Source organism: Trichoderma breve, assembly GCF_028502605.1.
Source record: "Trichoderma breve strain T069 chromosome 7 map unlocalized scaffold00008, whole genome shotgun sequence".
Lineage (NCBI taxonomy): Eukaryota > Fungi > Ascomycota > Sordariomycetes > Hypocreales > Hypocreaceae > Trichoderma > Trichoderma breve.
Window position 1 is genome coordinate 1,137,470 of NW_026611594.1, and position 23,899 is coordinate 1,161,368.

At 46.7% G+C, this 23,899-nt stretch overlaps 8 protein-coding genes across 8 annotated transcripts; 5 read left to right on the forward strand and 3 right to left on the reverse strand.

Annotated features, from left to right (window-relative positions):
- Positions 1–3,176: 3,176 nt before the first annotated feature.
- T069G_11454 (cupin domain-containing protein) lies at positions 3,177–4,737 on the forward strand (the record flags this gene model as incomplete). Its single annotated transcript, XM_056178659.1, has 2 exons — positions 3,177–3,250; positions 3,321–4,737. 2 exons carry the CDS (start codon positions 3,177–3,179, stop codon positions 4,735–4,737), a joined length of 1,491 nt encoding a protein of 496 aa, XP_056023533.1.
- A 679-nt stretch (positions 4,738–5,416) lies between these two features.
- T069G_11455 (short chain dehydrogenase domain-containing protein) lies at positions 5,417–6,498 on the reverse strand (the record flags this gene model as incomplete). Its single annotated transcript, XM_056178660.1, has 3 exons — positions 5,417–5,692; positions 5,778–6,370; positions 6,447–6,498. The coding sequence occupies 3 exons, from the start codon at positions 6,496–6,498 to the stop codon at positions 5,417–5,419; spliced, it is 921 nt and encodes a 306-aa protein (XP_056023534.1).
- Positions 6,499–7,489: 991 nt separating this feature from the next.
- T069G_11456 (flavin-binding monooxygenase-like domain-containing protein) lies at positions 7,490–9,454 on the reverse strand (the record flags this gene model as incomplete). Its single annotated transcript, XM_056178661.1, has 5 exons — positions 7,490–7,938; positions 8,004–8,019; positions 8,083–8,805; positions 8,876–9,249; positions 9,319–9,454. 5 exons carry the CDS (start codon positions 9,452–9,454, stop codon positions 7,490–7,492), a joined length of 1,698 nt encoding a protein of 565 aa, XP_056023535.1.
- Positions 9,455–10,087: 633 nt separating this feature from the next.
- T069G_11457 (beta-lactamase domain-containing protein) lies at positions 10,088–12,329 on the forward strand (the record flags this gene model as incomplete). The annotated part of the gene is made up of 5 exons (XM_056178662.1): positions 10,088–10,615; positions 10,710–11,007; positions 11,081–11,475; positions 11,601–11,824; positions 11,963–12,329. 5 exons carry the CDS (start codon positions 10,088–10,090, stop codon positions 12,327–12,329), a joined length of 1,812 nt encoding a protein of 603 aa, XP_056023536.1.
- A 1,025-nt stretch (positions 12,330–13,354) lies between these two features.
- Positions 13,355–14,093, forward strand: T069G_11458 (glycosyl hydrolases family 11 domain-containing protein; the record flags this gene model as incomplete). Its single annotated transcript, XM_056178663.1, has 2 exons — positions 13,355–13,617; positions 13,694–14,093. 2 exons carry the CDS (start codon positions 13,355–13,357, stop codon positions 14,091–14,093), a joined length of 663 nt encoding a protein of 220 aa, XP_056023537.1.
- Positions 14,094–16,632: 2,539 nt separating this feature from the next.
- Positions 16,633–17,367, reverse strand: T069G_11459 (formyl transferase domain-containing protein; the record flags this gene model as incomplete). The annotated part of the gene is made up of 2 exons (XM_056178664.1): positions 16,633–16,889; positions 16,950–17,367. 2 exons carry the CDS (start codon positions 17,365–17,367, stop codon positions 16,633–16,635), a joined length of 675 nt encoding a protein of 224 aa, XP_056023538.1.
- Positions 17,368–18,324: 957 nt separating this feature from the next.
- T069G_11460 (fungal specific transcription factor domain-containing protein) lies at positions 18,325–20,187 on the forward strand (the record flags this gene model as incomplete). Its single annotated transcript, XM_056178665.1, has 7 exons — positions 18,325–18,388; positions 18,473–18,706; positions 18,776–18,862; positions 18,923–19,212; positions 19,353–19,538; positions 19,594–19,782; positions 19,831–20,187. The coding sequence occupies 7 exons, from the start codon at positions 18,325–18,327 to the stop codon at positions 20,185–20,187; spliced, it is 1,407 nt and encodes a 468-aa protein (XP_056023539.1).
- A 624-nt stretch (positions 20,188–20,811) lies between these two features.
- T069G_11461 (fibronectin type III-like domain-containing protein) lies at positions 20,812–23,430 on the forward strand (the record flags this gene model as incomplete). The annotated part of the gene is made up of 6 exons (XM_056178666.1): positions 20,812–20,917; positions 20,993–21,304; positions 21,372–21,529; positions 21,592–21,986; positions 22,043–22,448; positions 22,504–23,430. The coding sequence occupies 6 exons, from the start codon at positions 20,812–20,814 to the stop codon at positions 23,428–23,430; spliced, it is 2,304 nt and encodes a 767-aa protein (XP_056023540.1).
- Between the last annotated feature and the right edge of the window lie 469 nt (positions 23,431–23,899).

A 23,899-nucleotide genomic window follows, 5' to 3' on the forward strand; every position in this document is an offset into this window, starting at 1 on the left:
TTTGGGAAACTTGACAAGGTTGCTGAATACAAGCGGTAAAATGCAGTTCACTTTTCATCACGGATTTGCCCTTACTCCAAGTTAGCTACCCATCATCTCGCGTCTTGAAGTTGACAGCGATAGTAGCAGATGGTAAAAAACATTAGTGATAGTAGTAGTAGCTGTAATAGCAGATATGAGATAGTAAAGATACATATAAGGGGTTACTTAAAGGATTAAGCTAGTAAATCGGAGGTCTTTCTTTTACATCTCATATGACACGCTTGATAATACTGCACATGCAGTTTTAGGATGCTATCTAAAGGGATTAGCTAATCGTAGATTACTTGAAAAATCTCAATCGTTGACTATCTGCCTAAGTTTCTCATGTCGCCTGGCCATATCCAAATTCTTCAGCCAATGATCTCGCCACCGATCGCATTTCAGGTCCAGGGTAATCTCTCCTCACAGGATGATGCGGGATGAGGATCACGAAGCTGCCTGTGTATTGGAGAAGCGGGGCAGCATGGCCGCCTTTCCGGGTTAAATAGGGTCTCTTTAAAGTATTCTGTAGGATCTTGTGGCGATAAAGTCCCCAATATGGGCTATTTACCGGCTGGGCCTCTTATTAAACTCGTAACAGCACATCAACACCATTGATGTTGTTTCCACCGCCAAAGCTAGCATAATGCGCCGGAATAAACTAAGTTGCACGTCACTGATAACATTAAGCTGATGTCTTAAACTGATCTAGTTGTAGTAGGTCTCCTTGTGACTGAAATTATGGGAGTTAATGTCATGCGCGATGCTCTCAGTCTGTTGGCAAAGTTTGTTGAAAGCCGAGTCTGCCCTCTTTTGACGCCAATGTGTGCATACGACTAGCATAAGGTATGTCCATCGGAAGACACTTTTCAATTGCAAATTTGCCGTCAAGTTTTGCTCATCTACGAGTATGTTGCTCATTCGTACTGTCATTCCCCAATACCCAGGATTATTATAAGTCTACGGCAGATGTGAGAGACGCTACAAATGACATAGTAGTCGCCGCCGTCAGAGAAACACTACAAGTATATATGTCTGTTTGCACATGCGTACGCGTGTACATTATCAATCTATATCTTTTGCCAGGAGCAATCAGAAAACCCGGAATGGGCGGGTCGAGACCATATTGTAGACCTTGAAGCCCTGCCCCGGCGGAACCTGTGCTGTCTGATTCGCTGGGGTGCGCTGATCTAAGTCGCCGAGAGCAGGGAGGGCCTGCGCAGGAACAGGATGAGATCCGATTGGGATGGTAACGACTGATTGATGGACTCCAAACTTGGATTCCGGCGAGTTCCGCATCACAAAATGGGCAAGCTGTACGTGGGGCTATAGCATCATTTACTGTCCCGAGCCTATGTTTTGATGCTATTCCAGGCACTTGGATATTTGCCTAAACGCAGCTAGAATGAAGCCAAGTTTCCTTTGCTATTTCGAAAGCCCGCTAGCATTGTGATTTTCTCCTAGCGAGAAAGAAAGGGCGCGTAGATCTGCGTGGCGCACGGGAAGACAGACGACCGCATGTAAACACCAACTACCTGTAAGCATTCTAATCTTAGTAAAGTTGGCCTTTTGCCCTTCAATGTCTGTTGGGCGGAGACAACCAACAACAATCTTGAACTATATCTAGTAATCTTAAAAACAACTTTCTCACAATTCTTGTCCAGCGGGCTTCTATTTTAAGGCGTGGGTTTGTGGATCTTAAGCCATACTCGATATTTAGATGAGAATCCACCACGTCCATTGCTACCTGTCCATGTTACGTCCATGCTACGATACATCGCCAAGCAAAGCTGTTTCCTCCGGAGTGCCGGCAGGTAATGCGACGCCAGAATACCGACATAATTCCGGACCCGATAGGTGTTGAAGCTGAGAACGGTACATGGAAGTACCAAGTGTGTCTGAAGAAATCTCAGGGAGGATGCTATATGTGTGGTGTATATTTCCAAGGCTACGTGTACCAGCACGTCTTCCGCCCTCCTGCACGACACTGGATGCTACACAATGTGTGTCCCGCTCGGCTTAGCGTCTCGGAGGCAAAAAATAGCTGCCAATCCTTCCTCTAATCCCCGCACATCTTCATGGGTCTAGGCACGGCCCGCCAATGGACCAATAGAGAAGCCCTGACAGCTTCATTTTTGGATCAAAACCGGAGGGCCTCGATGCCCTATGGCCGATAATTGAGGGAGGGGGTTACACAGCCGTCTAGTGTCTGACATTTATGGAGTTTGTCCTGCTGAGTATAAAGGATCCGTGGCCCATTGAACGGATAATCGGAACGAGTTTGCCATGATGTTTTCATGGGTTGACCAAAACGCTCCACCGGCTTATACGTGAATGAGCGTCACGATGTGACATGGTGGGCTTTGATTGATGCAAATTGACGGATGTTTCGGCTCTGAGTAGGCCAATCCTGTTTCTCAGGCTTTCCATTTCGAGACATTACGCTCCGGTTCGTGACAAGTCGATACTCCTTAATGAGGGAGAGCAGGACGATCTTTCTCTGGAAAGGGAACTCACAGTGTGGCAGCAGAGACTCGGGGTTCACAAGTGAACGGGTAATATCTCGTGCATTGATCCAAACTACAGTCGGTCTCGGGTCTAAAGTTCAAGTTAGGATGGAAAAGATTGCTCTCTCGGGCCGCTCGAAGCGAATTATGAGTGCAAGTCACAAAGGACATACGGTACTCGTACACAGCCTCCATGACGAATCACCGGAATTGCAGGGATAATATCGCCCAGATGGAGTACCTCATCGGTGCCTGGAAGTGGACTACAAGCAACATTTGACTACATGGAAGTTGACGTGATGCGCTTACCTATCGTGCGACCCAATCTCGACTGGTCCTATCTTCGAGTTATTACCGCTAGCATCTTGTCATATCGGCCTTTCTCGGCGAGTCGGAGAGTCCATCATCATCGATGAGACTGATGGAGGCGATGAGAAGCACGGAGCACGGAGCACGGAGCACAGAAGTCGAATCTCGGGCCCAGAATTGAGGATATGTTCACGAGTTCGATTAATATAAAGATGCCAGAATGCTGCTGTCGGAATGGATTCAGCGCTCGATTCTCATCCTCTGCATCAACAGCATCCAGCAGCTTTTAGAGAGAGATAAGGCCACTCGAGGACATCAATCCAGGAAATTACCTTCAGAATGCAGCCCAAGCTTTCTTCTGCCTTTGCCGGCCTTCTGCCTGCGATGCTGGCGGTAGCCGCTCCAGCTCCCCAGTATGGAAATATTCCTTTCTGAACTTTCCTTGATCACAAAGAGTTTCAAAACTAACAAACCATGCTATAGGATCCAATCCATTGGAGAGAACACCGGGCCTGTTGCGGGTGTCACTCCTCCAATCCCTACTGTTACTGCTGCCTCTGGCAGTCTGTACGGTAGCACCGGACTTCAGGGGGGTGTTGCTCCAATTCCTGACACTAGCGACGGAAGTGCTGTGGTTAAGAACATCAAAGAAGTGCCCGGACAAGATGCAGATGCCAGCCTCGGCGTGTATCTCGATTTTGAGAGCGTCGAAGAGCCGCAACCCATTCGCGGTCAATTCGGTGGCAGTGACGCCGGCCCTCGTACCTTTGAGTATGAGAAGTTGAACCCCGATCTGTTTGCAGCTCCCGGAACGGACTCGGGTGCTGTTCCCAATGCCGTCTGGCCCCTTGGTCTCTCTCACAACCGCCCCGGTGCTTCTGGTAGGGCTGGTTGGGCTCGTCAGCAAAACACTGCTGTGCTCCCTGCTGCTACGGCCATGGCTGGTGTCGATATGAAGCTTGAGCCTCACGCCTACCGTGAGCTCCACTGGCACACTGCCGGCGAATGGGCCTTGATCTTGAAGGGATGCGTCCGTGTTGCAGCCGTCAACGACAACTCTCAGACCTTTACTGACGACCTTTGCGAGGGTGACGTTTGGTTCTTCCCTGCTGGTGTTCCTCACTCCATCCAGGCTTTCGAGAACGGTGTCGAGTTCTTGCTTGTCTTTGACCAGGGTGACTTTGACGAGAACGGAACTTTCCTCATTAGCGAGATGTTTGCCCGAACTCCTCGCTCTGTCTTGTCCAAGAACTTCCACGCCCCTGTCGATGCATTCAAGAACCTGCCCAACAACCAGCTCTACATCTTCAACGGAACTCCTCAGCCCAAGGACATTAGCAAGCAGAACATCACTGGCCCCAACGGCTCCCTGACGGGCCCCGCCGGCTACACATACCACTGGTCTCAGCAAAAGGCATTCGAAACCCCCGGAGGTTCCGTCAAGATTTTGGACCCCACCACCTTCCCTATCGCTTCCACATTCTCTGCTGCTCTGGTCACCGTTCAGCCTGGTGCCATGCGAGAGCTTCACTGGCACACATCTTCCGATGAGTGGGACTACTTCCTGCAGGGTTCTGGCCGTGCTACTATCTACAAGGCCCCTAGCTCTGCCAACACTTTCGACTTCACTGCTGGTGATGTTGGCTATATCCCCCAGGCTGATGCTCACTACATCGAGAACACTGGTACCGAGGATCTTATCTTCCTTGAGGTCTTGCAGGCTAGCCACTTCTCCGATATCTCTGTTGCTCAGTGGCTTGCCCTGACTCCCGAGCAGACCGTTATCGACCACTTGAACATCTCTTCTGAGGTTATTTCGGCCCTCCCCAAGGAGAAGACCATCCTCAAGACTGGCAACACCAACCTCACCGAGATTGTCGACACCGGCAAGGCTTATTAAGTTTAGCAAAAATTGGCGAGGGAGTCATTGATGGGGTGATTACAGGGGTGATTGATTGGTGTTTCATATAGTCCATTGTTTTATTACTTGATGTTTCTTGATGTAGTAGTATAGTGTTCAATGTGATTTATATATTTGCGAACTAAGAATATCCTCTTTCTACCTGTGACCTGTGATATGATTAGAGATCTCGGTATTGGCGAACTTAAATTGAGGCTGGCCTTGACCTCGTTTTCACGGTTAATGGCAGACGACAATGCCTGTAATCGTAGATAATCAAACTTAAGCCCAGGCTTAGGACTATCTATTCAGTGCCTCAGTGATCGCGCGGAGTTCAAGTGACAGAACAAGAGTGAAGAAATATTGTTCAGTTACTACTACACGTATGATGTAGGTACGAAGTACTCGGTTCCTTAAGTATCTGCTACTGTTACTACTTTCTGCTACTACCTCTTTTTTCTTCTAGTCTCTGCCTTCAACATCTGCTATTATAGCTATAGTTACTCCGTATCTGGCAAGATTCACCAGTCCCAGTTTCGAGAATTAGTTCTGGATAGTAAAATGAGGCGCGGAATAGCCAATTTCTTAATTTACGCTATGAATCATTGACATTTGTACATCTGGTTGATACTCTTTGAAGATATCCTTCTTCAACAACCCAGAAGCAACCATTTCGTGTCTATGTTTGCAAACCATTTGTCTTTAGATCACCGAATAGTTGGTCGTAATAGAGTTTCGCGTTTGGCGCTCCCAATGACCCAGCAATTGGAGGAGGCGCATTAAATTTAGGGACAACTCTTGTTGCACCGGCTGTAACTTCCAATATCGTTCCATTGCCATATTCTTCATTAACGACAAGTTCGTACATGGCCGCCGTGACCTCTTCCATAGCAACAAACGTCGCATCTTTCATTAAAGTATTCAGTCGGGCTTCGTCGCTATTCCACAAGGCAGTCTACAAGTAAGTCAGTCTCGTCCATTTACTCCTCTAGTTACTTATATCTCATGAGGCGCATGTCGTAACAACATATGCAACTTACCAGTACAGGTGCAGGGGCGATTGCGCTGATTCGAATGCCTAGTTGATCGCGTAGGTCGCCTAAAGACTTCACAAAGCCGTGAAGACCATGCTTGCTAGCGTAGTATAAAGGTGTAGCTGGACCTGAAATGTATCCGGCGATGCTTCCAAGGTGGACGATACAGCCAGGTAACTTGTTACGTGTCCAATATCCCATGGCCAACTGGCTTAGACGTATAGGGGCAGTTAGATTGACGTCTAAGATCGCATAGTGTCCCGGCTCAGCATCCGCAAGGTCGAGAGATGCAGAATGTAGGTTTGTCTCTGTGCGAGGAGGTTGCCAAAAGCTAGACCACGGCGGCTCATATAACCCAGCACCAGGTATGACAATGTCAATCCTTGGAAATACTCCAAGTCCAAATTCCCAGAACGATGTGAGCTGCCGCCACGAGACTACATCGACTTTGGAAAATATCGCGGCGGGTTGACCTTTATCTAAATTGGTCTGGGGATACTCGTTCAAGACATCTTGAACTTCAAGCGTGAGCCTGAGATCCCCAATTATGACTGAGCAGCCTTTACTAAGGAGGAGGCGAGCGAAGGCGAGATTGATGCCTATAGTTGGATTTTAGCTGCGTTATTCAAGAGACGATGCGGAAATTTTCTTGTGGTAGTGGTGGTGATGTTGTACCTGCGCCACCGCCTGTGATAATCGCGTATTTTCCCTCAACAGAGAGTGTCATTGTGGATTTCCACGAGATTCGTAGAAGCTGTTTTAGTTGCACTTAATTATGTTAATTTGGTAGAAGATCCAGCTGGTACACTGAGCGAAGCGGCAGATGAAGGACAAGAGAGCTGGAGTATGTTGAGGGGAATAATTGAAGATGTAAAAGTTCTGTTCCGTACATGTCAACGCAGCCGGCATTTGTACAGAATGCTAAATCACATGTGCAGAAATAGTGAAAGAGAGCCGGCCAATCATGATGAATCACAACAAAGAAACAGATCTTCAAAAGTTCAAACATACTCAAGACCATGTCTGCAACTTGCGGGGTTGAGAGGCCAGGAAGCGGGCCATAGCATTGAAACGCCGAGGTCACAATGGCGCCACCAGCGATGGCGCGCGGCTACGACTGAACTGAAGTCGATAGGATAATGGATACCCGACCGGGTATTCGCAATTGAGTCTGACTGATTCAATTGGAAACCTTCAGACCCCGCCGATGATGCCTCTGGATTGCGTGCCTTTGTTTACGGTAGAATCAGGATGCTCAGCGATAGCCTCGCTCTGGGTGTGTGCCTTGGGCCTGAAAGGTGTTGAGTATTTCCTCAGGCACTCTACACTGTACTTCATGAGTAAATGATATAATATTGATATGAAATGGAGACCGGAAGTGGCTCCCTGGGGTGCCAGGACTATGGGGGCCGACGTAAAAACAACGCCTTAATCAGGTACGAAGCAGCATTTACATTTGTCATTCCCATAAGGTTTACTTCCATGCTTCCACAAACCATGATCATTCTAGTATTCACCGATGGTCCCCTATGGCCTCAGCTAATCTCGCTAGACGAATGACTCCATTCGACTACGCAACACTTGAACTATTCTTCTAGGGGGGATAGTCTTTTATTCTCCTGGTCGCCTAAGTATCTCATAGGTACTAGTAGTAATCAAGATATTTGATAATATGATCCAGATATGATAACCATAAAACAGTCTGTCACTGCTGTCTTTCAGTTGGAAACCACGTCAAAGCCTGACATATCGTCAAGCGCTCCACGAATCAATTTCGCATACGTCGGAATTCCTCTCGAGAAACACACTGGTTCATATACTTTGCCAGGGATGCTTCCACCCATATACGTCGATCTCGTGGTTGGGAATAGTGTCTGGTCGTTGGCGGCGACAATTTCTTTCTTCCAGGCGATAGACGCCTCGCGCTTCGGATTTATGTACTTGATGTTATTTTTCTCCATCTTTTGGATGCAGTCAGCGATCCATCGGCCCTGTACCTCTACAGTAGTTGGACCGTTGCTAAGAAGTGTCGGAGCTTGGGGACCGTAGATGTGGAACATGTTGGGATATCCGCTGACGGTGAGCCCCAAGTATGTTTGAGCGCCAGGAAGCCATTCTTCTTCAAGCTTGGTCTTGGATACGCTTTCAAGTCCTAGTTGGGTCATTACTATGAGAAATTAGCCAATCATTGCACTGGAGAATTGTCGGTATTCTTTTAATAGAAGACTGTACCTCCAGTTACAACATCCTGTTGAGAATATGTTAGAATTGCGATGCTGATCATAGTGAAACAATTTTAGTGAATACTCACAAAGCCAGTTGCCACAGCAATAACGTCAAACTCATGATGTGTTCCATCTTCAAGGACGATACCTGTTTCATCAATATCCTTTATAGCATTGTTGCTGATATCTACTACATCAACGTTTGGTCTGTTGAATTGTTCGTAGTAGCTATACTCTAGACATGGTCGCTTGATTCCGAAATAATGAGGCATGTCAAGTGGAGCAAGAACATCGCGTTTTTTCGGATCATCAATTCGGGCTCGGGTTTTCTTTGCCCAAAAGTTGTATGCCTCTTTGTTTGCCTTGGCGTTGAGGAGAGTGTCTTTGTAGAGGGCGACCCAGTATCGGAATCCGCCGTCGTTCCACACTTTTTCGTAAAACGCTTCACGGTCCTCCGGAGTGTCGTCAAACGTGCTTTTCTCAGCCCAATCATAGTGGAAGCCCGCAAAACTCGTTTCGCGAAATTTGAATAACTCTGGGTAATACTTCTTGGCTTTTTCTTGCTCGTCAACGGTAAGATTTTGCTTACGCATTGGAACAGCAAGGTTGGGAGTGCGTTGGAAAACTTTCACTTCTCCAGCTTCCGGGCCCCAGGCCTGGACGATTTGCACACCAGATGCTCCCGTGCCGATAACAGCGCATTTTTTGCCGATGACGTTTATTTCTTCGTCGGGCCAAAACGAAGAATGATGAATCACGCCCTTGAATTTGTTCATTCCAGGCCAATCCGGGATATATCTCTTCGCAGCCTGTAATATTTCCAGGATTAGTCCAGGGTCAAAGACCAAAAGGCCGATGTATGACAAATTAAATACTTACAAACCCAGTGCCCAGGACAAGGTACTTGGCCTTTGATGTGCGACCATCTTCTGTACGTATGTTCCATTTGCCCTCAGTTTCGTCGAAGTGAGCTCCAACGACGACTGTATTGAAAGAGCAATCTTTCTTCACTCCAATCACCTTATCAACATGATCAAAGTATGCTCGTAGATTCTCGTAATTGGGATAGTTGGTCGGCCAATTCCAGGTCTTCCATACTTCAGGCCAGGAAAATTCGTACTCGGGCACCTCAGAGTCGACACAAGCACCTGGATAGCAATTCCAACGCCAAGTACCACCAGTGTCATTACCAGCTTCAAAGATGTACGTCTTTAACCCGCGATCACGTAGAGTTTTGAGCATGAATATGCCGGCTATGGGGGGTAGGAGTAACGACATTAGCAATGTATATAAATGTTAACACCAAAACTGGTTCACCATACCGAAGCCTGCTCCAACGACAATTGCGTCAACATCGAGATTGTCCGCATAAGGACCAGTTTTATCAGCGTGTGATACTGAATAGTCCCTAAGCTCAGTGTTGAACTTCTTAGACTCTGATGGAAAGTTTTCACCCATAATGGCGGAATATAGATTGCAAGTTAGAGCTCCAATAGAAAGTATAGAAAGATCTTACTCGAGTGCTGCATAAGTTGGGTGTGCAGTTGAGGGTAGTTGAGGGCACTGTTTAAATGCAATTCAATCTTGTGTTATCTTGTTACCTCATGACAACTGATAACTCCCTGCATTTGGCGTTCCGCCACAAGCCAGCTCATAACACATACTGATGGTGGCGTCAAGTGTCTTCGCTGCCTACCTCAAAATAATCCCTGCATCCGACTGTTGAGCGGATAATGTTACATTCTTTTGGGGGTTGCAACAAATTAACTGGTAGATCGGAATGAAAAGAGGGGATTCATGCACTCGGAACGGCACGCAATATGCAAAGAAGGACTGAAACAAGAATACGTGTCGCATCAAGATGCGGAGGCGCACCAAGACATGGATACGTGTCGCGGTGCTTGATCATAAGACTCGCAGAGAGGCGTGGCGAAGGTGTACAGAACCCTGGACATGAAATTACAATGTTACGCAAGCGGACATTACGTACAACCGAATGCAACAAAAACCACAAAAAGGCGGCATGTCCCTTGGCCGATATGCAAAGCACAGACAAACATTTCCCTCTTTATCCACCTTTCAGCTGCCAACATGCCTCTCGATGCTCAAACTCTGTCTAAACTTCAAGATACAGTCGACAAAGCCTGTAGCGACCCCCAAAATGATATCCCTGGTGCTACAGTTGTAGTCATTGACAAAAATGGCGAAGAATTGTTTGCACACTCAGCTGGTCAGCGAGGCTTGGCATCAAATGACCCAATGACTCTAGACACAGTGTTTTGGATTGCATCTTGTACCAAGTTGCTAACCGGAATTGCTTGCATGCAACTTGTGGAGCAGGGGACCTTGAAGCTGGATGATGGCGAGCATCTTGAAAACGTTCTTCATGAGCTGAAAGAGATGAAAGTGTTGCGTGAAGATGGAACTTTGGAAGCCAAAAACAAGAAAATTACCCTTCGGATGCTTTTGACTCATGCTTCTGGATTTGGCTACACTTTCTTCAACGAGCGGCTTAGAAATTGGACTTTTCCAGTTGGGGGAGAAGAGTTTTCTGGGCGAATTGAAGACATTACTTCTCTTCCTTTGCTATTTCAGCCTGGAGAAGGATGGGAATATGGTGTAAGTTTCGACGACCATTTTTTATGTGTTGAAAAGCAGGAGCTTTTGTTCGATTGGTATACGATAAAGTGGCTAATATAATGCCTCCATTTAGACGGGCATCGATTGGGCCGGAATAGCAGTCGAACGCATTACCAAACTTAGTCTTAACGCATATTTGCAGAAGCATGTATTCCAGCCTCTCGGTATCAAAGATATGTCCATGATCCCTGATAAAGACATGCGAAATCGTCTTGCATATATGCACTCTAGAGATGCAGATGGAAAAATACGACCACGAGATCATCTGAATCGAATCCCGTTAGTCGTCAATCCAGATGACGAGTCCGAGACACGCCGAGTGTTTAACAGCGGTGGCGCTGGCATGTTTGCAAAGCCCCAGGAATATTGCAGTAAGTCGTGTATTTCCCCGTCAGCTTCATACATATTTTAGCTTGCAAAACAGCAACTAAGCTAGTCACACAGAGGTATTGGCAGTGTTATTGAACGACGGCACTTGCCCCCGCACTGGAAGCCAACTATTGCGCAAAGATACTGTGGAAGAGATGTTCCGTAATCAGATCCCACAGTTCCCGAACTTCAGTCGTCAAAGTATCCCCGCTGCTAAACCGGAACTAACCAGTGCTATTGACGAGCTGTATGCTGTGCAAGGAGGTGCACCACAGGGATGGGGTTTGACTTTCATGATGGCGAATAGCAGCGGCACTGGAAGGTCTAAAGCAACAGTTCACTGGGCTGGACTGGCAAACTTGTGGTGGTGGTGTGATCGTGAAAAGGGCGTGGCTGGGATGGTTTGCACCCAGATCCTTCCCTTTGGAGATGCCAAAGTTGTTGGGTTATGGGCTGCTGTAGAAGCTCAAGTATATAAAGCTCTGGAGTGAAAGAGGATTCTGGTGGATACGCGAGGTTGTCTAGTTGTGGAATATCTGGTAAAGATAGCCCATTAGGCTAAAGTTCATTTCTATTATTACAATACTCCAAAAAGGCCCAGGTCAAAGGCGCTGTTGCTTTTGCCCAACGGCAAAAGGAACGCTACGGTTATGACTTTTCCTACAACGAGATCTTCGAGACTTGCCAAGTTAGCTATACCCGTGGCTTTGAGATAGTTAAGTCGTTTAATAGGACTTTTTATAACGCTTGTAAAGAGACTTGCGGCGGGAAGAAAATCCTCTTAAACGCAGACTTGAATAAGATTGAAAAGCTGCTTTGGTCAGAAGGCTTTGAAGCTCGCCGTCTGATCTATTCCCAGCTGCTTCCAGCAGTTGGAATAGATAAGGAAGTATATCCTTAAACGATCTAACGAGCCCTTGGCATACGGCATTGGCGGAAGTGTATTGCTTGCCCTAGGGCCTTCGTTTCCCGTCATCACGCTGAGCAACACGTGGAATTTGCCCGCAAGTCTCTCGAGAAGAGGCCAGCCAAAGAGTATTATCGCGATATCGTCTATTCCGATGAATATTACGCTTCTTGCGGTGACGATCGCCAGGTCCATATCCTTAGGAAGCCAGGCGAGAGATACTGCCCAGACTGTCTTTACGAGCAGCCGAGCCCAAGGCTTAAGGAAGAGGAACGTTTCAACGCCTATTTCTGGGGCGCGATTGGGTATAACTTCAAAAGCGATCTCTACGACTATCGGATCTCAACCAACAACAACGGGAAGACGGCTGCCACCTACTATCATGATCATATTCTCAAGAAGATCGTTAAACCGTAGCCAGACCAAGGGATGGCTTTTATTCTAGAAGGAGACCGCGATTCAGCTCATCGGTCAAAGATCGTTAAAGCCTATAAGAAGAAGGAAAAGATTCGTCATTTTTACAATACCGCAGGCAGCCCAGATCTATCGCCAATTAAAAATGTATAAAGGATTCCGGCAGGAATAATAGAAAGCCTGCCATACAATAACCGGTAAGACCTAGTTGCTGATGCAAAGGAAGCTTGGGAAAATCTCGATATACAGACTATAAAGAACCTCGTAGACTCTATGCCAGACCGGTTGAAAGCTGTATTATAATTAGAAGAGAAGATAACCGGCTATTAGATGGAAAAGATGGTCTTGTTTTGCTGCTGTATGTGTATATTCATTTTGCGGTCCAGCTTATTTTGCAAACCGCTTGCCTGCATCGCCACGACCAGCAACATCTTTCTGATATAGCCGGTAAGCGAGCTGCATCATGCCGTCTGATATCCCCGCAGATCACGAACCGATTTAGAAATACCACGGCGGCACATAATTAGCCTTGAAAGGTGCCGGGCCGTTTTCCAGATTGCACATCAGCGCTACGCAATGGAGCGTGCTTAATGCGAAGGAGATTCCCCACGTGGAACACGTCCCCTGATGTGTCCAATCGGGGTTGAGGACGATTACTTCGATGCCAGCGGATGCCAAGTCGTAATTAGCCGGTCATTACAGTCTCGAATTGCGAGGACGATACATGAGCTGAACAAGTCGACGATATGCAAGAGAAAACACCATATACTGATATACTATGACACAATAAACTGACTTGCCTTCTTCATCAAAGAGGATTTACCCGGACAAGCGGAGTAGACGTACAGAATAAAATGATGCATCCAGTTATACGAACATGGAGAGTTCTAGCACTTATACACACTTGAAAAGACTTAAAAGGCAGCCTCCAGACCTCCAGATAATTAAACGAGAGTTAGCAAACAATCCTATCTCAGCTACACAGACAGCCTCTTACCAATAAGCCTCTTATCAATAAGTTTTACATAATGGTCTCTTTCACCAACCTCTTTGTTGGCATTGCTGCCGTCGCCGGAGTCTGGGCCGCCCCCAGCAACCCCGAGATGCTCGAGAAGCGTCAGTCAGTCGAGCCTGGAGAGGGCACCAACAACGGTTACTTCTACTCCTTCTGGACTGATGGAGGTGCTCCAGTGACCTACACAAATGGACCAGCTGGTCAGTACAGCGTTACCTGGCAGAACGGCGGCAACTTCGTTGCCGGCAAGGGATGGAACCCCGGCAGCAGCTCTAGGTATGAAATACGACTATCTGACCTTGTTGTTTAGGTTCACGTTACGTGAGAAAACTGGTACTAGGTGGCATACTAGGGTCATTAGCTTTTCCGGCGACTACAACCCCAGCGGAAACAGTTACCTCTCCGTCTACGGCTGGTCTCGCAACCCTCTGATTGAGTACTACATTGTTGAGAACTTTGGTACCTATTACCCGTCCACCGGCGCCACTAAACTGGGCGAGGTGACCAGCGACGGTAGTACCTACGACATTTACCGAACCACGCGCGTAAACCAGCCATCCATTGACGGTACCGCCACGTTTGACCAGTACTGGTCCATCCGCCGCAGCCACCGCTCCAGCGGCTCCGTTACCGTCGCGAACCACTTCAACGCATGGGCTTCTCACGGCTTGACCCTGGGCCAGCTCAACTACCAAATTGTTGCCGTGGAGGGCTACTTTAGCTCTGGCTCGGCCACTATCACCGTTAGCTAAATACTTATGAAGAGGACAATGAAGAAAGAAACATTCTCTCGATCCAACGCAGGATCAATAAAATAAAAATCGATCCACGAACAGATCGATAAAACATTCGTCGATCTAGTATAGCACAGCTGGATATATAACTTCCATTCTCTACGCTCATCTAGAATAGTTAGATAGCCAGTTATAAATACAGAACAACGCTTGATTATATTTCCAGAATATCTTCTACAGTTGTGGGAATACTTATTATTATTCCTTATACGATTGCCTGCCAGTTTAGCCTAAGCCTATCCGCTAACATAAACCTAGTACAGGTTTATCCCTTGGGAATTCCTTCTATAACAACCTATAGGAGCTCAGCTTGTTACATAGAGCTAGCAGGGTGCTGTAGGTGATTTTATTATGTAGCTAGCAGGTTAAATGTAATAATGAATTTTATCACTTTAGGAACCCGGTTCGTCACAGAACTCAGTTTATTATACTATAGCCCTCATACCAAAAATGCTTTACAGTTCTACCAGGGAGGCGGACATTTTTGGCAAATTGCATTTGGCCGCATAGGATACCACGAACAACCGTGATTTACACAGTTGTCGCAGACTCCATATGCATTTGAGTTAGCCCGGCAATCACCCTCATACCAGCATAATTTCGAGTGACATCCGCTAGAGGTTCGTAATAGTAGCGACTCCTTATCCTGTTTCTGCTGTGTATCCTGTCGTGTGTGAAAATCCCTATACAATTCATCGAAAGAGGGCATTGTTGCCAAGATCTCATCAAGCTCTTGAGGCGATGACATCATTGGGTACTTGGATAATGGTACCCTCCCAACACCACCGTGCTTTTTATCATAAGCTGCTGCCTCATCGGCAATTGCTTGAGGATGGCGAAGTAATCGCTTTCCTCCAATAACCTTCCAATCTTGACCATTGTCAAATTTAATAATCATTCCCGCAAGGTCAACATGTTTGATTTGATCCAGTGTATATTCGTTTGGTACAGCAATGTACTTAGGTTGAGGCTTAGGCGCATTGGGCGGTTGATATAGAATATCTCGTGTTCCAATATAACCGGGATTAGGGACATCTGGGTTAAATGGTGGAGTTTCCTTTGCTGTGGAAGACGCCATAAGATAAGTAAGAAACCAAATTCCAAATGGTTTCATAATAGATCAGGCTTATAAATCGATAGATTTAAGCTAAAACGTAGATTGATAAAATGATTGATAAAATACAAGAGGGCAAAGATACAATAGTAAGTTAGCTGATGCTTATATAGTTATATCAATACCACTTAATTACTTTAGTATTACCCCTTGTAATATACTACACTATTTTATTAATATACTTACAGCTAACTGCAGTATATATAACTAACAGCAGCATTATCTTACGATACTTACAGCTAACTGCAGTATATGTAACTAACAGCAGCATTATCTTATGATACCTACAGCTAACTGCGGTATATATATAACTAACAGCAGTATTATCATACTATACAGCTAACAGCAGGACTTTTGCATTGAGGGAATTGCAGCCAACAGCAGGATCTATTGTAACCCTAAACCTTGACGTCATCTACCAGCCGCGGAAAAATCCCGATACTCCCTCCTTTAGTTAATAACTCTACCTTATCCCTAGGAGGTAATATAAATCTTTAGAAGTAACCAATAACAGCTACTATATCTATTAAAAATATAAAATAAAGGGCCAGTTGTCAAGCTTCCCTCCTACACCTACAGGAACCCCACCTTTTGGGTACCCCCTCACTCAAAACCACTCTGTTTAATTAGTTATCAAGCAAAACAACTTCATCAACGATCTTTAACAGCCCCCTCGGTGACCCCAAAGCAATAAATTCCGTATCCAAAGCGACCGGGAACCTAAACAAAAGCAACACCACCGTCCCCGGGCAAACGGTACCCCTCAAAAACAAAGAGACAACCCCTCAGATCCCAGACAAAGGCAAGACATTCACCCTCGTACTCACTCCTAAGAAAAAACAAAGATTCACAGGCAAGCTGGCCACAGATAACATACCCGCTTTACAGCTGGGACTGGGAAAAATAACAACCCTAACGAAATCCGGAGATAGACTCTTCTCCTCTATCTTCAGCGACAAGGGAGCCCTCGCAACAAATAACCAAAACCGCATACGCAACCGCATCAAGGAACAACTCAACAAATCAGCTCCATACACCAAGCTAGATCAGAACGTACCGGTCAGGCGACCATAAAGCGTTCGGAACGTAATACGGTAGGTGTAGGAGGGAAGCTTGATGTTAGCGGGTAGGGATATATGAATAAGAGAATTATAGTAGGAGGAATTGTCGAAAACTGTGAAGTTCTGCTTAATATCTTAGTTTATATACTGCTTCAGCAGTCGCTTAGATAGATAGATACAGCTACGACGGCTACATGAGGCATAAGAAAAGGTGTTTTGTCTATATTGTATATTGTCATTCATCTTTTGGTGTCCGAATTCTATATAAGCAGATGATTTCAACAGGATTCTCTTTTTCTTTTATGAAATTTTAAACACTTTTTCATTTCTTCCCTCCCTTCAGTATTTCTCCAACTACCTTTGCGCTCGCCTTCACGATCAGCTCATGTTCATGAGCATGAATCTTCGCTTCCAGTGCATCGAGCTCTTCTCCATCCCAACCGATTTCCTGGGTAAGAATGGGCTCGCCTCTATCGACTTCCTGAATGACATAATGAACCATGATGCCGGTGTGAGTAATCTTTCCCGCTTTCAAGTCCTCGTAAGCACGCTCAATTGCATGGGCACCATCGAATTGACCTACTCAAATTAGCAGCTGCAGCAGACATACACGTGATTGTGGTTGCATGTGTAACTTACCAGGTAAGGCTGGGTGTAAGTTGATTACAAGAATACCTACTTCTTCCAATGGCCGTAGAAACTCGGATGAAAACACCCACATCCAGCCCGCCAGGACGATCAATTGCGGCCTCTCTTCCAAGGCTAGAATCTTGTCTGCCAGGGCGGCATCGTACTTCTTCCTTGCCTCAGCCGTCTTTGCCTCATCCTTTTCTCCCTTGGCCAGAAATCCGTTGCTGATGAGGTTGAAATATTCCCATGGGATGCCTGCTTTCTCTGCTCGAGTGGTGGCGTATGCCTTTCCACGATTCACTATCAGGCGAGTAATTCTGCTGTTGGGAATGCTGCCGGATGCGACACCATCTATTAATGCCTGGAAATTTGAGCCATTGCCAGAGGCCATGACGAGGATTCGACATCTTTCGTCTTGCTCTGCCATTTTTGTGGATTTTTTTTGTATGCTGAGATATTTCAGTAAGAGGCTAGTGAGGATGAGGGAAAGAAATCGGCAAGCTGTGATTCAGAAACGATCAAGTGAGATTTGCTGCCAATCCAAAGAGACAATGCTCTTTTGAGAAAAAAATGCGTTAATTGCACTGCTGGCAATAAAGAAGTAATGAGCGATCACAAAAGATGAGTCGTGTGATGTGATGCAAGCAATGATTTGATATAGAGGGGTATGCTTTTGGCTAGTGCAAAAAATGATGAGCTTCAGAAAGAGTTTTTTGCTGAGCTGGAATAGCGTTGTTCCGACACCGAAACTATAACTGAACAGACCGGATTGCGCTCATTGTTTTGGGGCAGAAATTTGCTTGGATCCAGTGCTTGAGTGAAAGCTGTGAAGAGTTGTTCTGGAGAGCTTCTGAGCTTATCGATGCTGTGCAGAAACGTGCACTCGCAGCAACATCGACAGCAGCCTGGCCGTTTTTCTGCCAAAATGAGGCAGCTTGTGATAGATCATTGCGTAGTCACTTTTTGCCAGACGATGTTCTCTATTGCAGAAGATAAAATGCAACGGCAGAAGAGATCTAAAGTCTCTACTAGGTACCTGATTTGTTTTTAAAAATTGCTGCTGGCTTGAAGCATTATAAATCGCCACGCGACATTTCAGGTCGTCATCACGCATAAGCCAAAGTCAGCACAAGCTTCCAGTGCATCCGGCTGCATGTGTCATCTCTTTATCACACTGTGCTGATTCCAAATATTAGCGGCATTAAACACTTATGCTGTGACCTATAGCAGCTTCGTTGGGTGCCGGAGTCGCCTAAAAGTTCGGCATTCGGCATGAAATACACACTGTGTGGTTCTAGAACACTGCATGATGTCTTCAGCTTTCAAGCATTCTGGAAGCTACATGCACCAATCTACAGCAATTCTACCTGATCGGCGGGGCATCATGGCTGATTCAGATGTTACTATCAGCAAACCTCGAGGGCAGAAATCATGCCTGAATTGTAAAAGTACGCCCAAGCTGCCCCTTTGGGGGTCAACCCTCACCTGCGTATGGTGAAATGTCAATGTTAGCTGTAACTAACGGCTCTCAGATCGCAAGATTGCCTGCGATAGGCTGATGCCGGTCTGCTCTTCTTGTAAAAGAAGAAAGAAGATTTGCTCTGGGTACGATTACAATCTATCATGGCCTCGTGATGGCGATGAGCGCCGGGCGATGACCGTGCAAGTTCGGAGTCAGAAGTATCGGGCAAATACATTTGCCTTTCTAAACACCTCCAATGTCGACGTCATGCTTTACTATGAGACAAATTTTCGAGATTCTCTCAGTGAGTGACCATATGAATGACCGCCATACTATTTTCTACCTACACTAACGATGATCACTTGCTGTGCAGCCAACAACAAAAAGATGAGCGTATGGATACCATCGCCTACCCGCTCGCCACAGCTTCCCCGATTTGGGAGTAATAAACGCCCTTTATGTGAGTATTATCTAGTACCACTAGATGAAATAAATTTTCTCATTAATATGTGCTTGCTAGATGACACCGAGATATCGTCTGCTGTCCGTCTTATTACCTCCCGGGGCGATTTGCGACAAGATGTATGCGGCCTCCTCCGCCGGATGGCACTCACAGACAACGGCATTTCATCTCTTGCAGTCCGTTATGCCATGAACGCGATTTCATATCTTTATCTCAGAATGCCAGATGAGGCTATGATGCATCAAATGCGTGCCGTCTCTGCACTGCAAGGCGCAATCGACCGGATTGTGGATCCCAGGTGCAGAGCTCAAGCTATTGCTGCAAGCTTGCTCTTAAGCTTATACGAGGTTTGTGGTGATCCTACCATTGTATACGTTGTATGTTTCGTATGCTAATAGAATATTGGTGGAAATATTAGGTTCTTTGTCCAAATGGCAAGACAACCGTTTGGTCCGTTCATTTTGATGGCTGCATGACCATCGTCAAGTCGAGCTATCACGGCCGTCGTGAGACTGACGGTGAAAATACGGTTCTCTTGGACTGGGTATTTTATCACAACGTCCTTTACAAATTTAGTTTGCAGCATTGGCAAAAGCGCACCCCAGAGATGGTAGCGATTGCACAGCGGGATATGCTCATCGCTAAGATTGTGTCTCTCGATCATTTCCATACGGTAGTACTCCTCAAATCTCATCCCTGGTTGAAGCGGTTAACTAAGAAATGGCCAGATCCATAGCACACTCGGTTGCTCGCTCGAGCTTATGGAATTCCTAAGTCAAGCTATTGACCTGATAAAAGACCGGGATGATCCAGACTACTTATCGAAAAGCCATTCGCATGCCATTTACAACCTCGAAGGCCAGATCCGAGATATGGGCCAGCAGCTGTGCAGCGGCATCGATAGAGAGGATTACCATGTCGTCGGAAGCAGAAAACGCTATCTCACGATTGCTCGCATGTATCAGCTTGCAGTTCTCATTTATCTTGATCGTGTAGTTCGAGGGTCATTGGCTGATTCGCGCTTGTCACGCACTAGTGCTGAGGAAGCACTCGACCTTTTAAGCAATCTCGGATTGTGCGAACGACCTTTTATCATGATCATGTTGGCTCTACAAGCGGAAAGCGACAGCGACAGATTATTGGTCCTTTCGGCTTTGAAGAATGCGATAACCGAGAGACCGCTAAGCAACCTGGCGTCGACAGAGCAGATCATACGGAGAATATGGGTTCAACAAGATCTCTACGGGAGTGGACAAGCAGATGCCTTGAAGATGTTGAATACCATCATCAGTTCCAACGATATTCCGCCTTCCTTCACTTGAATTGCTGCCGTTGCCGCCGTATCACCATAGCGCGGGAATGACCAATGGATATACCATGTTTCGCCGATGCCTTTTGGATTGACAGTATCAGCCATGGATCAAACAAGAAGAAGAGGAGTAGGGCTATTTTCTCAAGCATAATCCAGCCATCATCAGGAATTGAGATACGAAGAAACATTGGCCATTGTGCAAAATTACATACGTCAGCCATCCTTAGAAAGCATTGAAGCAAGGAGGCCCGGGGAAATTCCCCGATTCTCCGCTAGATTCAACACCTGCTCGACCTTTCGATTGTATGCCCAGCTTGACGCAACAACCCAGAGTGGGGGGAAGATGGTTTGGCGTTATTTGTCACACTACGAGCTGCACCATGCAAGGGTGGGGGATTCTTACAGCTACCAATGTTTGTCCCCGCATCGGATCGTGATCCTATTTGTCGGGGAACATCGGCTTCGCAGCGGTGAACGGAGCTCAGCCCCCAGCTTACATTCATCACGATGCTCAAACTTGAGCTTGGCTAAGATCTCCTGCTCCAGATATTAAACCCAGCGTGCTCCGGGATAATAACTTCTGCATGCTTGATTGTAACGGTCAATAGCTCAGAGCAAGGCCTGAACTCTGACCATGCGGCTGTACGCGTTATCCAGCTGCACGAGCTTGTTTCTCGCCGCAGCAGCCTTGCCCCCAGGCACTGTTGCAGCCGAAAATGCACCACAGATCCCTTTGACGCGTGAGTTTGCCATTTTTGTCATTTTTAATCGAGCTATTTGGTGGAGCCACAGCTGATACTTACACTTACACCCAGCGCAAGGTAAAGGAAATGGGCAATGGGCATACGCATACCGCCGTGCCGAAAAGCTTGTGCAGCAAATGACAATAGAAGAAAGAGCCAACATTACGCGTGGATACCGCAGCGATAACGTCTGTGCTGGTAACACCGGCTCTGTTCCTCGGCTGGGATGGCCTGGAATGTGTGTTCACGATGCCGGCAATGGAGTTCGCGCAACGGACATGGTCAACTCTTATCCATCTGGAATCCATGTTGGGGCGAGCTGGGATAGAAACCTTACGTATGAAAGAGGGTTCTACATGGGCAAGGAGTTTAAAGTAAAGGGAGGTAAGTGTCTTATGGATGGAATTCCTTCAGTTTGCTATCCTCGTTTACTAAGAACAAAGCTTGTCAGTCAATGTACCGCTCGGCCCCAATGCTGGCCCATTAGGACGAACACCGCTCGGTGGTCGAAATTGGGAGGGATTCTCTGTTGACCCATACCTCTCAGGCCAGTTGAATGCAGAGACAATAATTGGCATGCAGGAGGCCGGTGTAATTGCCAATATCAAGGTACGATCTAACCATACAACTGTTGGGGCCGTCAAGGCAAAATGCTAACCGACGGACTGTAGCATTTTATTGCCAACGAACAAGAGACTCTAAGGCGCCCGTACTTTGGTGTCGAAGCCGTTTCTGCAAACATTGATGATAAGACATTACACGAGTACTATTTGTGGCCTTTTATGGATAGTGTTCATGCTGGCGTAGGGTCTGTCATGTGCTCTTACAACAGGATCAACAACACGTACGGATGTAAGAACGACAAGCTCATGAACGGTATTCTCAAGACCGAGCTGGGTTTTGAGGGTTTCGTCATGCTTGACTGGGACGCTCAACACGACATACAAAGTGCCAACGCTGGGCTTGATATGGTGATGCCTCTTGGAGGGTCATGGGGCAAGAACCTGACCGATGCGATCGCGAATGGGACCGTCGGCGAAGATCGAGTGACTGACATGGCGACGCGGTAAGTTCTTTTAACCCCCCTCCAAATCACCTATGCTAACCTTTTGGTGCGCGAAGAATTATCGCTGCATGGTACTTGGTCGGCCAAGATGGTGACAAATTTCCCATCCCGGGTATTGGCCTCAAGGAGCTCACCCAGCCCCATGAACAAATAGACGCACGGGATCCCGCATCAGAGCCGGTGCTTCTAGAGGGTGCTATTGCAGGACACGTCTTGGTCAAGAATGACAATAAGGCATTGCCATTTAAAAAGAAGCTCGCCATGATATCTGTCTTCGGTTACGACGCGACAATCCCTCGTACTAAGAATACTGATCTTTTGTTCTCACATGGATACACTTCATCTCCGGAGATGGAGAAAGTTGCATTGGGCCACGAAGCGCATTTTGATCAGGCGGCAAGGGGAGGCACCATTGTCACTGGCGGTAGGGCGGGTGCAAACTCGCCAGCGTATATCGATGATGTATGTGGATTTCACTGTTCGAAAGCTGGGTTCCTTATCGCTAACATTAATTCAGCCTCTTAGTGCTATCCAGCGCCGTGCTCGTAAAGACGGTACATGGGTGAATTGGGACTTGGATTCTTTCAACCCCGATGTTAATGCTGCTTCTGATGCTTGCTTGGTTTTCATCAATGCTATCGCAACCGAGGGCTGGGACCGCGAAGGTTTACATGATGATTTCAGCGATGGCCTTGTTAAGAATGTGGCATCCAAGTGCGCCAACACTATTGTCGTGATACACGCCGCAGGTGTCCGTCTAGTTGACCAATGGATCGAGCATCCCAATATCACCGCCACGATCATTGCCCACCTCCCTGGCCAGGACAGTGGCAGGGCTCTTATGAAGCTACTCTATGGCGAAGTAAACTTTTCTGGCAAGCTGCCCTACACAATTGCGAAGAATGAGAGCGATTACTCGGTGTACGCCCCGTGCACGCGCAGTTCTGGAGATGATATTGATCCGCAGTGCGACTTCACCGAGGGTGTATATCTCGATTACCGCGCTTTTGATGCAAAATACATTACTCCACGATTTGAGTTTGGATATGGACTCAGTTATACGGCTTTTGCATATCCATCTCTCTCTATCAGAGCATCAAAGTCTCTTCGCTCGTCCAAGTGCAGCGGTGATAGCCTCTGGCAACATGTCGCAACAGTTACCGCGACAATCACCAACAGCGGTTCTGTATCTGGACACGAAGTCGCACAGCTCTACTTGGGTATCCCAAACAGTCCACCAAAACAACTGCGCGGGTTCAACAAGATCCTCTTATCTCCCCAAGAGTCGGAAACTGTTCGCTTCGAGCTTACAAAGAGAGATTTCAGTGTTTGGGATGTGGTTTCTCAGTCCTGGGTCATTCAGGAGGGAGAGTACAAAATATTTGTTGGGGCGAGTAGTCGGGATATTCGACTTACGGGATCACTGCGGGTTACCAGCGATTAGACGGATAGCTGACATTACCTGAACGTACGCGATGTTAGAGGGCAAAGCAGTTTGTATCATGAAGCGATATAGTGTATACATAGAATGAATTGATGTTTTCAGGGTATTCTAGTGGAATCGATTAGGAGAGAAGCGACAGTAGAAGAAGATCATGATACCAGCAGTAGGTTTTGACCGCTGTATCACTAGTACTCTATAAGATACTACCTTTCCGCAGATCTAGCTGAGTTCATGGATCATCGAAGGTACCAAGTAGTCACAACAAGTAGTCTATTATATCACATTGCTACTTTGTGATACATCTGCCTACGCTTCATAATATACAGATGCTCCCAACCAAACGGCGTGACTGTTCGCATCCCCTGATAGCCTCTCTTGTCCATTCTGACGGCTCCAATTCCTCACGCTAGCTACCAATGTTCCTCGATCCCAGTAAGATAAACACCATGCCATCCATATGGCACAACTA